General features: G+C 42.2%; 1 protein-coding gene across 1 annotated transcript in view; it reads left to right on the forward strand.

The window, feature by feature from the left end:
• LOC108799141 (activating transcription factor 7-interacting protein 1-like) overlaps positions 1 to 10,228 on the forward strand; it is a gene marked incomplete at its 3' end in the record, with an annotated part of 59,234 nt that extends 49,006 nt beyond the window's left edge. Inside the window, exons 2-3 of the mRNA XM_018570961.1 lie at positions 7,557 to 8,917; positions 10,116 to 10,228. Of these exons, the coding sequence (XP_018426463.1) occupies positions 7,557 to 8,917; positions 10,116 to 10,228 (1,474 nt within the window). The remainder of the gene's footprint in view (positions 1 to 7,556; positions 8,918 to 10,115) is intronic.
• Positions 10,229 to 12,124: the final 1,896 nt, after the last annotated feature.

Here is a 12,124-nt window from a genome sequence, read left to right on the forward strand (position 1 = left end):
TGTGAAAGGAGAGGTTAGGGGAAGGGAGGTAGGCAAAGTATAAGAGTAGAGGGGTAGAGACATCCAGCCACCCCTCCCAGCCCCAGACTCTCATATAGACAAGGAGTCCGCACCAAAGGAGGGAGGGAGGGAGGTATGACTCAATCCATGGCTCCCACAACTTCCTGAATGGCTCCTTAGCATCCCTTTTGGATTGCAGTGAGTTTCTCAAAGAACATCACACTTGATACTCTACGCTTGACTTCAGCAAAAGGTAAGTCAGGAGATTTCCAAGCCTTCGCAATGACCCGTTTGGCCTCTGTGAGGATGAATGTGATCAACCGGTCACATTCATCCGTACACACTAGCGTTTTTTTATGTAGGAGAGCTTCCAACGGGTACTCACGAAACGTCTTGCCAGTAACGGTATATATCAGTTGGTAGACTCTATGCCAGAATCTCTGTACTTTAGGGCTGGACCACCAGATGTGGAGGACCGAACCCTCTACCCGGCAACCCCTGAAACAATTCGGAGAGTAAGATGGGATAGCTCTGGAGATCCGGAGCGGGACCAGATACCACCTAAAGAGCAATTTGTAATTTGCCTCTATCGCTTGGACATTCATTTAATTCCTAGAGGTTGTCCTCCATATCTGGGCCCAAGTGTCAGGGGAGATGAAGCATCCCAGGTCTTTCTCCCATTTGAAAGTGTAGGGAGGTATGTAGTTTGTCTAATAAAAGGGTGTATAGTGTCGATATAGTCCCCGAGCCCCGGTTTCCATAGTGTAATAGTCTCTCAAAGGGGGCGAGGGGGGGAAGGTGTCGTTGGGATCCCAGGTGGGTCAGCAAAAGTTTTATTTGGAGAAATTGGAAGATATGTCTGGGCGTTAGGTGATGTTTAGCGCGGAGCGACTCGAATGGTATTATACCCTGTGCAGAGCAGAAGTCTTTAATTAGACTCAAGGATTCCAAGAGCCACGATTTAAAAGCAGTTGGGTTGGAAATTCCCGGCTGGAACAGTGGATTACCATGGATGGACATCAGAGGGGCATGGGGGGACATCCAACCCATAGGGCGTCACAGTCCATCCCAGATTTTCAAAGTATGTTTGAGAACAGGGTTAGAGACGTTCCCAAGCAGTTTGGTTGGTAACCAAGGGAGATTAAGGAGGGAAATTGGGGAACAGGTATAGGCTTCCAGCGAGACCCAAAGGGGCATTTCAGTTTTCACAAAACAGGTGATGTGTCTTTTTTAATAAGTTAATAAAATAAAACAATTGCCCCCTCTCTTGCTTACCTGTTTTGCGGGATGGGGGCTGCATCCCTGGGGCACCATGGAATTATCCTGGTGGTCCTGTGGAGGATGAGTGTGATCTGCAATTCTGGCTGATGCAGACCATACTTAATGCTCTTTCCTGTTAACCGGTGCACCATGTGGGAGCGATTTAGTATGGTCTGCATCAGCAAGAGATGCAGATCATACTGATCCTCCACTGGACCACTATGGGATGTGGTGGCTGCTTTAGCCAAAACAATGTCTGCAAGTGTAGAAAAACACCTGTTAATCTTACCAAAAAATATCACCGTAAGAACGGAAGTGTTACTTGCAGGATCACCAGGGGAAAATAAAGAAGTGGGAGAAGCCTGTAAAAAAAAACTTGAAAGCACTCTTTTATGATGGCATTTTCTTTTGGCTTAAAACACGCACATCTATGTCAGCTATTGGACATAGCCATAGCTCATGGTGAAATTACGTCAAATCTCCATTATGCTTAAGTGCCCTTTTGAATGAAACTCTAGCCAAAAAAAGGAATAGCCCATTAAAAGATCAAATAAAACCATCTTTTGCTGCAATATTCAGCTTTAGTCCATAGATTTCACTTATTATATTTGTTTCTTGCTAAATTGCTAGATGTCCTCAGTCTTATGGCCAGCATCATTCAACATCTAGACTTGCCCCAGCCTGTGGCTGGACAGTGAAAAGAGGAGCAGCACAGGGATGAGCACATGAACTGATTTGGCTCCTTTTGCTGCTTCTTTCCCTCACATTCCAGTTTTGCTATAAAGAGACTGCAGGAGGAAACTCCTAAGTCCATTTTAGGTACTTGCAGTGCTTTCAGTTGTGCCAAGAAAAATATTTGCGGATCATAATGTTAGAATATTCTACTTTATTGGGCTGTCTTGATGTTTTGTCCAAATAAACTTGTTTTATAGGCTTTGTATGGTCAATTAGTAGAACATGAAATCATAAAAAGTTAGCTTTAGGACATAATACAACAAAAGGGCTAGAGCGCACTCACTAATGGGTAAAAGACCTGTTAAGCTTATGAAGTGTGTGTGGTCAAACCATGAATGAACAGGAGTACAGTGTGCAAGCTCTGTCAGAAACAGGGAGAGGAACCCTGTGAGTACACAAATAAAATCACAAAAATGAAAAAGCGCCACTACTGTAAAAACCCTTACTCACGTTGCTGGTGTCAGCATGCAGCGTGTCAGCTCATTCGGAGATGTCGGAGAGCAGTCTGATAGCTGTCGGGGGTGATCGTTTAAACACCGCGGTCTCAGCTGGCCAGGCTGAGCCGCGGCTGTGTAGGTGTGAGGCGATGTCAACTGCCGGACCGTTCGGGGACCAAAGGAGTCAATCCGAGCGTGTCTCGAGTGTGTCAAAAAACGGAGTATAATGGAAGAGATGGACAGGGGCAGTGTCCAATGTTGACGGCTATGCGTTTCGAGGCTCTGCCTCTTTGTCAAGCCTGAGTGGGGAATGCAATCGCATTCGGCTACGCGTTTCGAGGCTCTGCCTCTTTGTCAAGCCTGAGTGGGGAATGCAATGCCTTTGGTCCCCGAACGGTCCGGCAGTTGACATCGCCTCACACCTACACAGCCGCGGCTCAGCCTGGCCAGCTGAGACCGCGGTGTTTAAACGATCACCCCCGACAGCTATCAGACTGCTCTCCGACATCTCCGAATGAGCTGACATGCTGTATGCTGACACCGGCAACGTGAGTAAGGGTTTTTACAGTAGTGGCGCTTTTTCATTTTTGTGATTTTATTTAGCTTTGGGACATAGTAGCTCTTTTTATATAGTAAATCTTTTGACTGCCCCATGCTGTGTGTGTAGAAAACAGCTGACTGGTGATGTGACAAAACTGTCTCTGGCTCTTGGCTGTGTGCAGAGGCAGAGCGGTTGTCAACTAGACAGCCAGGGTGGATCCCAACCATGGTGTGGTTCTGCCCCGTCAGTTGATGGCAGGCCTTGGCCTGCTATCAGCTGGCTTTGGGAGGAGTACATGTAAATGTTTTTCCTGTGACCTGAAAGAAGCTAAGAAAATAATTTGACTTCACTTTAAGGCCCAGTTCACACTTTGGTGATCTTTTCTAATGGCACCCCAGTCGTGGCAGGCAGACTGCGCGGTTTCCCACCACAGTTCTGCCCTTGCAATTGCGGCTGAATAACTGCACGTCGCAAAAAAAGGTACATGGACCTTTTTTAAACGATTGCCACGCGGATATAACCCCATTGAAATCAATGAGGCTGCGCTGCAACCACGGTGTGCATGATCGCACACGAATGCATGGTCTCGGGTCGTGCATCCTGGGATCGCCCAGGTGGGAACCTGTCCTCAGGGCCACCCAGCTCCATTTATAGGGAGGTTAAAAAGATTTAAAGGGATTTTATCATTTTACCTTTCTTGTTCAGTGGTAAAGATTTTTTTTATTCAAATGCAGCACATTAATGGTTACTTGGTTCAAACCTTATTAACAGGCTGTTGAATTTGTGCATATAATGTCTCTTGGAAGAACTGTCACTATTTGTACAGATGAATTTGGGGATCTCTTACAAAGTAAGGATTTTGATCACTGCAATAGGTATTCAGCTTGAGACCTTTTTCATCTGCTGTTGCTAGAGCTGGAGTACTGGTTGGTTCTGTGACATGGGCGTACATTTAAACATAGTCTTTAAACCAGGGGTCCTCAAAATACGGCCCGCGGGCCAGGTCCGGCCCGCCAGGGTCCTTGGCCCGGCCCGTTCCCTACCGCCATTCCACTGAGTGCCTTATTGTGATAGCCAGGCAGCAGAACAGTTCACTTTCCCAAGTAATATGAGAAAAATGAATTACCCAATCAAATCCGGCCCGGTCTCTCCCACCCCCTTCCCCCGACGCTGACCAATGAGAAGTGCTATTTAGCACAGTCAAATACAGTTTTGATTAGGGATGCACCAATACAGAGTATTTGGGTGAGTACTTGTGTTTGCCCAAATACTCCGATACCTTCCCCATATTGGAACTTCCGGTCAGCTGAAGATTTCCTCTGACCGGCAGTGCTGTAGGGGAACATGGAGACAGCCTTCCGTGCAATCAGGAAGCCAGGTAGCATGTAATTACCCGCTGCCCAGATTCCTGATTGCCCAGGAAGCCTGCTCCATGCCAACAGAAGCACCGATACTCTATCGGCGAGTATCGAAAGCAAAATATCAGTACTCTTACTCAATACCCAAAAACCTATATCGATGCATCCCTAGTTTTGATTAAAACACTTTGTATTGGGACAAGTAGATTGTCATTAGGGCTGCAACAACTTATCGACATAATCGATTATAATCGATTATTGAAAAAGTTGTCAACTTTTTCAATAATCGATTAATCGGCTTCCGATCAGTTGGCCCTGTTCACGGCTCCACACATGCTGCACGCCACACCTCCTCCCCACCTCACGCTCCCAGACCCGCCCGCATCCACGCCGCACCTCCTTCCCGCCTCACACTCACCGCCCGCCCACATCCACGATCGGCACAGGCGCGCAGGGAGATGTAGTAAGGAGGAGCAGGAATTCATTGCTGTATAATTTTACACTTTCCTTTTCACTATATTGCACACCACACAATTTTTTTACTTCCACCGCTCCAAGCTTGCTCCTGTGATGGACTACAATCTCAATACAAACTAGTAGTCCATCACTGGAGCCATTTAAAAAAAAATGTATTTTATTGTTTATCCGATTAACCGATTAATCGAACGTAATAATCGGCTAACTAATCGATTTTGAAAATAATCGTTAGCTGCAGCTCTAATTGTCATAAGGGACAAGTGGATTCGGCCCCCGCTTTAGCCCTTGGTCAAGTAGTTTTTTTGTTGTTGTTTTTTTTAATTTAATTTCCACACCCCTGCTATTTGTAATGCAGGAGATTTATTGGTAAAACACCAACACTGTAGTAGATTTCTTTCTGTCTTCTTTTCTGTTCATTTATTGCATTTGTAGCAATTACAGCTCATTCCTACTGTTTCTTAAAGGAAGTATTAGGGGAGAGTAAAATATATTCTTCCCAATACTAAGAGCCAGCATGTGACTCTGCAGCTGTATAGAGGGAGAAAGGTGGAGAGAGCGATATACAGGTGAAACTCGAATAATTAGAATATCGTGCAAAAGTTAATTTATTTCACTAATGCAACTTAAAAGGTGAAACTAATATATGAGAGACTCATTACATGCAAAGCAAGATAGTTCAAGCCGTGATTTGTCATAATTGTGATTATGGCTTGCAGCTCATGAAAACCCCAAATCCACAATCTCAGAAAATTAGCATATTACATGCAATCAATAAAACAAGGATTGTACATAGAACAATATCGGACCTCTGAAAAGTATAAGCATGCATATGTACTCAGTACTTGGTTTGGGCGCCTTTTGTAGCAATTACTGCCTCAATGCGGTGTGGCATAGAAGCTATTAGCCTGTGGCACTGCTGAGGTGTTATTGAAGACCAGGATGCTTCAATAGCGGCCTTCAGCTCTTCTGCATTGTTCGGTCTCATGTCTCTCATCTTTCTCTTGGCAATGCCCCATAGATTCTCTATGGGGTTCAGGTCAGGCGAGTTTGCTGGCCAATCAAGCACAGTAATCCCACGGTCATTGAACCAGGTTTTGGTGCGTTTGGCAGTGTGGGCAGGTGCCAAGTCCTGCTGGAAAATGAAGTCAGCATCCCCATAGAGCTAGTCTGCGGAAGGAAGCATGAAGTGCTCCAAAATCTTCTGGTAGACGGCTGCGTTGACCCTGGACTTTGTGAAGCATAGTGGACCAACACCAGCAGATGACATGGCTCCCCAAATCAACACAGACTGTGGAAACTTCACACTGTACTTCAAGCATCTTGCAGTGTGTGCCTCTCCATTCTTCCTCCATAGAAGAAAATAGTCCAAGAAGACTTTGGACCACTGAGCAACAGACGAGGTCTGTTTTTCTTTAGCCCAGGTAAGACACTTCTGACGTTGTTTGTTGTTCAGGAGTGGCTTGACAAGAGGAATACGACATTTGAAGCCCATGTCCAGGATCCGTCTGTGTGTGGTGGCTCTTGATGCACTGACTCCAGCCTCAGTCCACTCCTTGTGAAAGTCCCCAACACTTTTGAATGGCCTTTTCCTGACAATCCTCTCCAGGCTGCGGTCACCCCTGCTGCTTGTGCACCTTTTATCTTCCACGCTTTTCCACATATCTTTCTATTAATGTGCTTTGATACAGCACTTTGGGAACATCCAACTTCTTTTGCAATTACCTTTTTTGAGGCTTTCCCTCCTTATGGAGGGTGTCAATGATGGTTTTCTGCACAACTGCCAGGTCAGCAGTCTTTCCCATGATTTTGACTTCTACTGAACCAGACTGAGAGACCATTTAAAGGCCCAGGAACCCTTTTGCAGGTGTTATGGCTTAATTAGCTGATTAGAGTGGGACACTTTGAGCCTAGAATATTGCACCTTTTCACAATATTCTAATTTTCTGAGATTGTGTATTTGGGGTTATCATGAGCTGTAAGCCATAATCATCACAATTATGACAAATCACGGCTTGAACTATCTTGCTTTGCATGTAATGAGTCTATCTCGTATATTTCACCTTTAAGTTGCATTAGTGAAATTAACTTTTGCACGATATTCTAATTATTCGAGTTTCACCTGTAGATATATGGAGAGAGAGAGGGAGAGATTCAAATACATTTTTTATTTTGCGGAAGGGCTATATACAAATTTTATTTTAAAAGTATTTTATCTAGCATTCTTCAGAATATGTTCTTGCAGATGCATTTTCCATCTTTCTTGGATTGCAGAATTCGGTTTCAGTAATGTTTCTTGTACATAAAATACAAAGTATACATTCATGATCAAACTTTTTTTTAAATTAATGGTAAAAGTATGAGTGAAACTGCAAAAGTGTCAGATATAGTAGATACTGACATTGAAGTAATGTGATACAATGTGTAAAAAATGAATGAAGAAACGCATGAAGAAACGCATGAAGAGCTTGAAATTATGATACTCGAAGAGGACTTCGATATAGTGGGTATATCGGAGACCTGGCTAGACGGCACACATGATTGGGCTACTAACATAGAGGGGTATAACCTATTCAGGAGGGACAGATGTGGGAGAAGGGGGAGGGGTTTGCATTTACGTTAAAAATCTAAATATGCATATAAGGGACGATATCACGTATATCTAACTATTTAACATGTATATAACATGCACCTTAGTGTAAATGTAATTGCTACAAACTTTTTTTAAACATTGTTTTTTTCTAAATATAGGTTTAAGATGGATACAGCAGAAGAACCTCAAAAAAAGATCTTTAAAGCTCGTAAAACTATGAAAACAAGTGACCGCCAACAGTTAGAAGCTATTCATAAAGCTAAAGAAGACCTACTGAAGCCTACAGAGCAAAAGCTTGTTAACGGAAACCATGAAAATGGTGACTCGGACATGAATTCTATTCATAATGAAACAGACTCTTTGGAAGATAAAAGTGACTTAAATGGTATTGTAGATATCAAATGTGACAGCAGGCATGTTGTGAAAGTCAACCTGTCTGACCTCAAGGAAGGCTTAAGAAATGTTGACCAGGATAGTGACCTTAAGCTCCCAGCTGAACTTAATCTTCCTAAAAGTATAGCTTGTGAAGATACAAGCAGAAATGTTACTGGTGGAGAAGATATTCAGACCTCTGTGGATATAAGTGATCCAAAGCTTGATGAAAATATTTCTGCCCTTGAAGCTAATGACCAAATGGTTTCAGAAGGGTTGTCAATGCTTGAGAGCTTATCTGGTGATATTGAGCTTTCAGAAGCACAATCAAATGTTCCCATGGAAGATGGCCTCATTGTTGCAAAGGACTTAAATGACTTAAAAGATGTAAATCCTGTAGTAAATTCTGTTGAGAAAGAGTGTGCAGATGCAGGCACATTTGAAAACCTACTTAGTGATAAAGTAGAGACTGCAACAGAATTGCATAATCTGGAGTCTCTTCATGCAGATTGTGATAATGTAGACAACCAGGAAAACTCAGATAAGAACTATCACAATGAGAAAGATGAAAAAGAGTTTCAAGGCAATGAAATACAAAACGCCGAAGAGAATAATGGGAAGGAAGAGATCGTAGAGGCAATACATCTTCAAGAAAACTTGACAGATATGGACGTGGCAGAATCTGAGTGTTCTTCAGAGGCAAAAAATGAATGCCAAACATTGGACATTCCATCACCACAACAGGATGTTGAAGAAGCCATATCCAGCAGCATGGAGGTTGACCATTCTTTGAAATCTATAGAGCAGAGTTCCCCTCTTGCAGAAGAAGCCTCTCTTGATAAAACCGTTTCTGAATTGGAGCAAGGTTCTACATTGGAGTGTCTAGATACTATGGAAACTGATGAAATTATACCTATTCTTGAAAAGCTGGCACCAGTGCATGATGATTTACAGTGCTTTTCTAAGTCCGTATTGCACTCAGAAAATTCTGTTGCTAATCAAGAAAAAGTTGAAGACTCTACAGATTCTCCTACCAAAAATGACGTCAGTGAAAGTTTACCAAGTGAGGCATTTTTAGTTCTTTCTGATGAGGAAGAACCTTGTGAAATTACACCAGCCCAAGAAATCACAAGCAATGATGATCAAGGTGATTTTGATTATGAAACCGCCATGCATTCTGCCAGGTCCAGAAAAACACACGAATCAGAGATCCATTTCACTGGACCTGATCGTGCCGAATCTGGGGTAATCCTGATGTAAATGGACACATGTCCTTTTTACATCCGATTCCCCATAGACTGACATTGGGTCTGGCAGTTTCAGTTCTTTCTGTGTGAAACGGGGCATATAGAGATACTTTATTCTTATTTTTTTTTTTTTAAACTATGGCTCAACCTTTTTTAGCCATAGTTCTCTTTTAGTGTCACAGGAGGAAATTTACTTTTGTCCTCCTGTGACCCTAAACTCTGCATATAGCGGGCTATTGCCGGCTGTATGCTGACACAGCTGCACTGCAGCTGGGAAAGATGCTGACAATATTGTCAAGATCCACCTCGCTGCCTGATTGATAGCTGGTTCTACCTCTCTAGAGCCAGCAGTGCCCGCTCCCTCCATCATCTGTCCCTCCAGTAAGTGCTGGAGCAACAGGGAAGGGGAGGATCCCTATGGGGAGCGGTGACTGACAGTCACCTCTCTCGGCAGGGAGAAGATCAGGAACTGGGCAATCAGCGGTGTGTGATTTCTCGATCTGTAGAGCCGACGTGTGATCGATTCAGTGTCGCACGTCGGTTCTAATTATGTGGATGAGTGTATTTCACTCTCCCCATAATTCTCCTTTTTAATATGGGGTTGGTTTTCTGGATTTGTGGAGCATTGAAAAATGCATAATGCCCAGCAGCTGGTATTCTTTGATTACCAGAATCTGGGACAATTAGCTGAGCGCTCATATTTGTTATAAAAGGGGCAGTTGCAATTTCCTTTTGAAAGTATTTGACTTAACCAAATTGGGAGTGGTTCAAAGATAACTTCACTACTCTTTTTACTTTTAACTGTATAATCTAGCTGTGTTTATTTTAGTTCAGGCTAGTGATGGGAAATGGGTAGCCTGGATAATTAAAAGCAGTCATGTTGTGAAGAATTAATCTATGCAAATAATTTATACTTCCTTAGTATTACATTGCTTATAAACATGCTGACTTGATCTTCCTAAATAACACGGTGGGAGGTGCTGGTATGCAAGCGCTACTGCTTACCCAAGTATAGTAACATAAATTTTTTTTTTTTTTTATCTTGACCTTCGGCAGTATTAAAAAGAACTGAATTCTGGTTGTTTTGTCCTATTATAGATTCTAGTAAACATATTACAACTGAAGCAGCAGTAGTTGAAGATCAACAGAAACCGCAGGAAAATGCATGTAATGCAAAAGGCGAGAAGGGTAAGTTTGCATTACTGAACTTGGTACAGTACTAGTCTCACACCAAGGATATGGGATTTTTTGAGAGTGCAGTATAGAAAGTTTTATGGCTCCAGTACCTAGAGATTTTAAAGTGTGTTTGGTATTCATATCCAATAAATTATAATGGTGTTGGTACAAGTTGTCTCATTGCCAGGCAGGCAACTTCTACACTCCAGAGGATTCCCAGTTTCCTTGTTTTGTAGTGCAAATCTAAGATTGAACCACTAGACCAAAAATGATATATAAATAAGGGTATACAGTGGGATAACAGGTAAAGGTCTTTTCAGCAGCTGTTTTTTTTAAAGTCTTTGCTATGGAAGACCACATTACATAGAAAGGGTTTCAGCCCTTCCCTACTCAAGCAAAACAATCTTCTTTTTTTTGTGTGTGTGTATGTAAACACACTTTACCCCTTTTGTTTCCAGAGCAGTTTTTGCATTTTTGTTTTTTCCAACAAATGTTAAAATGCACAGTTTAACAACCCCCACCCCCCTCCAGGATTATTTATTTCCTGAAATTTGATACCCTGTAGAATACAATGTTGAGTCACATATTAGTGCAACTGTTTCTCAAACCCAAATTTTCAATCAAAAATACATTTGTTCATTTTAGGGCACATAAACACAATGGAATACCCAATTTTTGGTAAAATATAAGATGAAGTTGAGCCAACTAAATGGATGCCAAACACATTGAGCTTCAAAATGTGTGCGTCTGTGAAATTTCAGACACTACGGTACCCAAAATTGTCTATAGGCAACACTTTAAAAGCTTTTACAGGCCGTCAATTTAGAGTTACCAGTGAATAACAGAATTATTGCTCACTCCAGCAAAGGCGATAATGAAGACGTGGTGCAACTGTCTTTTTTTTTTTTTTTTTTTTTGTATGTAGGTGCATTCAATATTATTGCCATCCTATAGTGTGCTAACATAGGTGGGTGCATGTTTCAGAACCTGTGGAAGTGAGGCGACGGCTTTACAGCCTGCCCAAAGTGCTTCCATTGTAAAGCAGACAGTCGTCTTCCGGCTGTTTTATAGGGGGCCGTTGCTGCCGACATGACATGGTCATACAGCAAAAAAATTTAATTAAAAAATAAATCTAGTTTTGATTCATTACAAAGGTGCAATTAACAGAATGGACATTTAGGGTCAGTTTAACCTTTTAGCTGCAGCTATTTTCTGTAGTGGAAGTGATTCGGGTGGCTGTACATATGCCGTACAACTTGCTTAAGCAGTGCGTCTCTAACTTCAGTAGTGCGGCTAAATCGACTGATTGGGAGTCATGTAGTTACTGCATAAAATTGGGGAAACCTTTAAAAAGTATTACTTTCCTATAAAAGTTAATAGAAACCAGTTACAAAATTTAATTTGGCCAACCTAACCTCTTTAGTGAAAAAGTTGGCAGAATACTAGCAATTAATAGTACAGTGTGCACAGCCCAGATGGGATGATAACCGCAGGGCAGAAAAAATGCCAACCGCCATGGCTCCTAAAAATGTGTTCTGGCAACCTGGTCATCGACGTCTCTATTTGCCTTCTGAAGTGCATCTTGGTTTTTTTTGGTGTGCCTCGATGTAAGCATGTCTCTGTATAATAGGAGCCTCAGTAAGGAGTCTGTTCCTACAGCCCTAGTGTGTGCGTGCGTGTGTCTCTAACCTAGTGTCTTGTTTGTGTCAGTTAAATAACATAATTCATGTATAAATTAATATACAAAATAAAATTGAAAACCTATTAAGATGTGTATTAATAAACAATTAATTTACAGTATTATAACTTTAAAAAAATGTTTATATACAGTGGGGCAAAAAAGTATTTAGTCAGCCACCAATTGTGCAAGTTCTCCCACTTAAAAAAGAAAAGTTTCCTAGGGGGTTTCAGCCGTATAACAGCCTTGAAGA

The sequence above is a fragment of the Nanorana parkeri genome, unplaced genomic scaffold, assembly GCF_000935625.1.
Source record: "Nanorana parkeri isolate BGI_ZX_2015 unplaced genomic scaffold, ASM93562v1 scaffold1639, whole genome shotgun sequence".
NCBI classification, from domain to species: Eukaryota; Metazoa; Chordata; class Amphibia; order Anura; family Dicroglossidae; genus Nanorana; species Nanorana parkeri.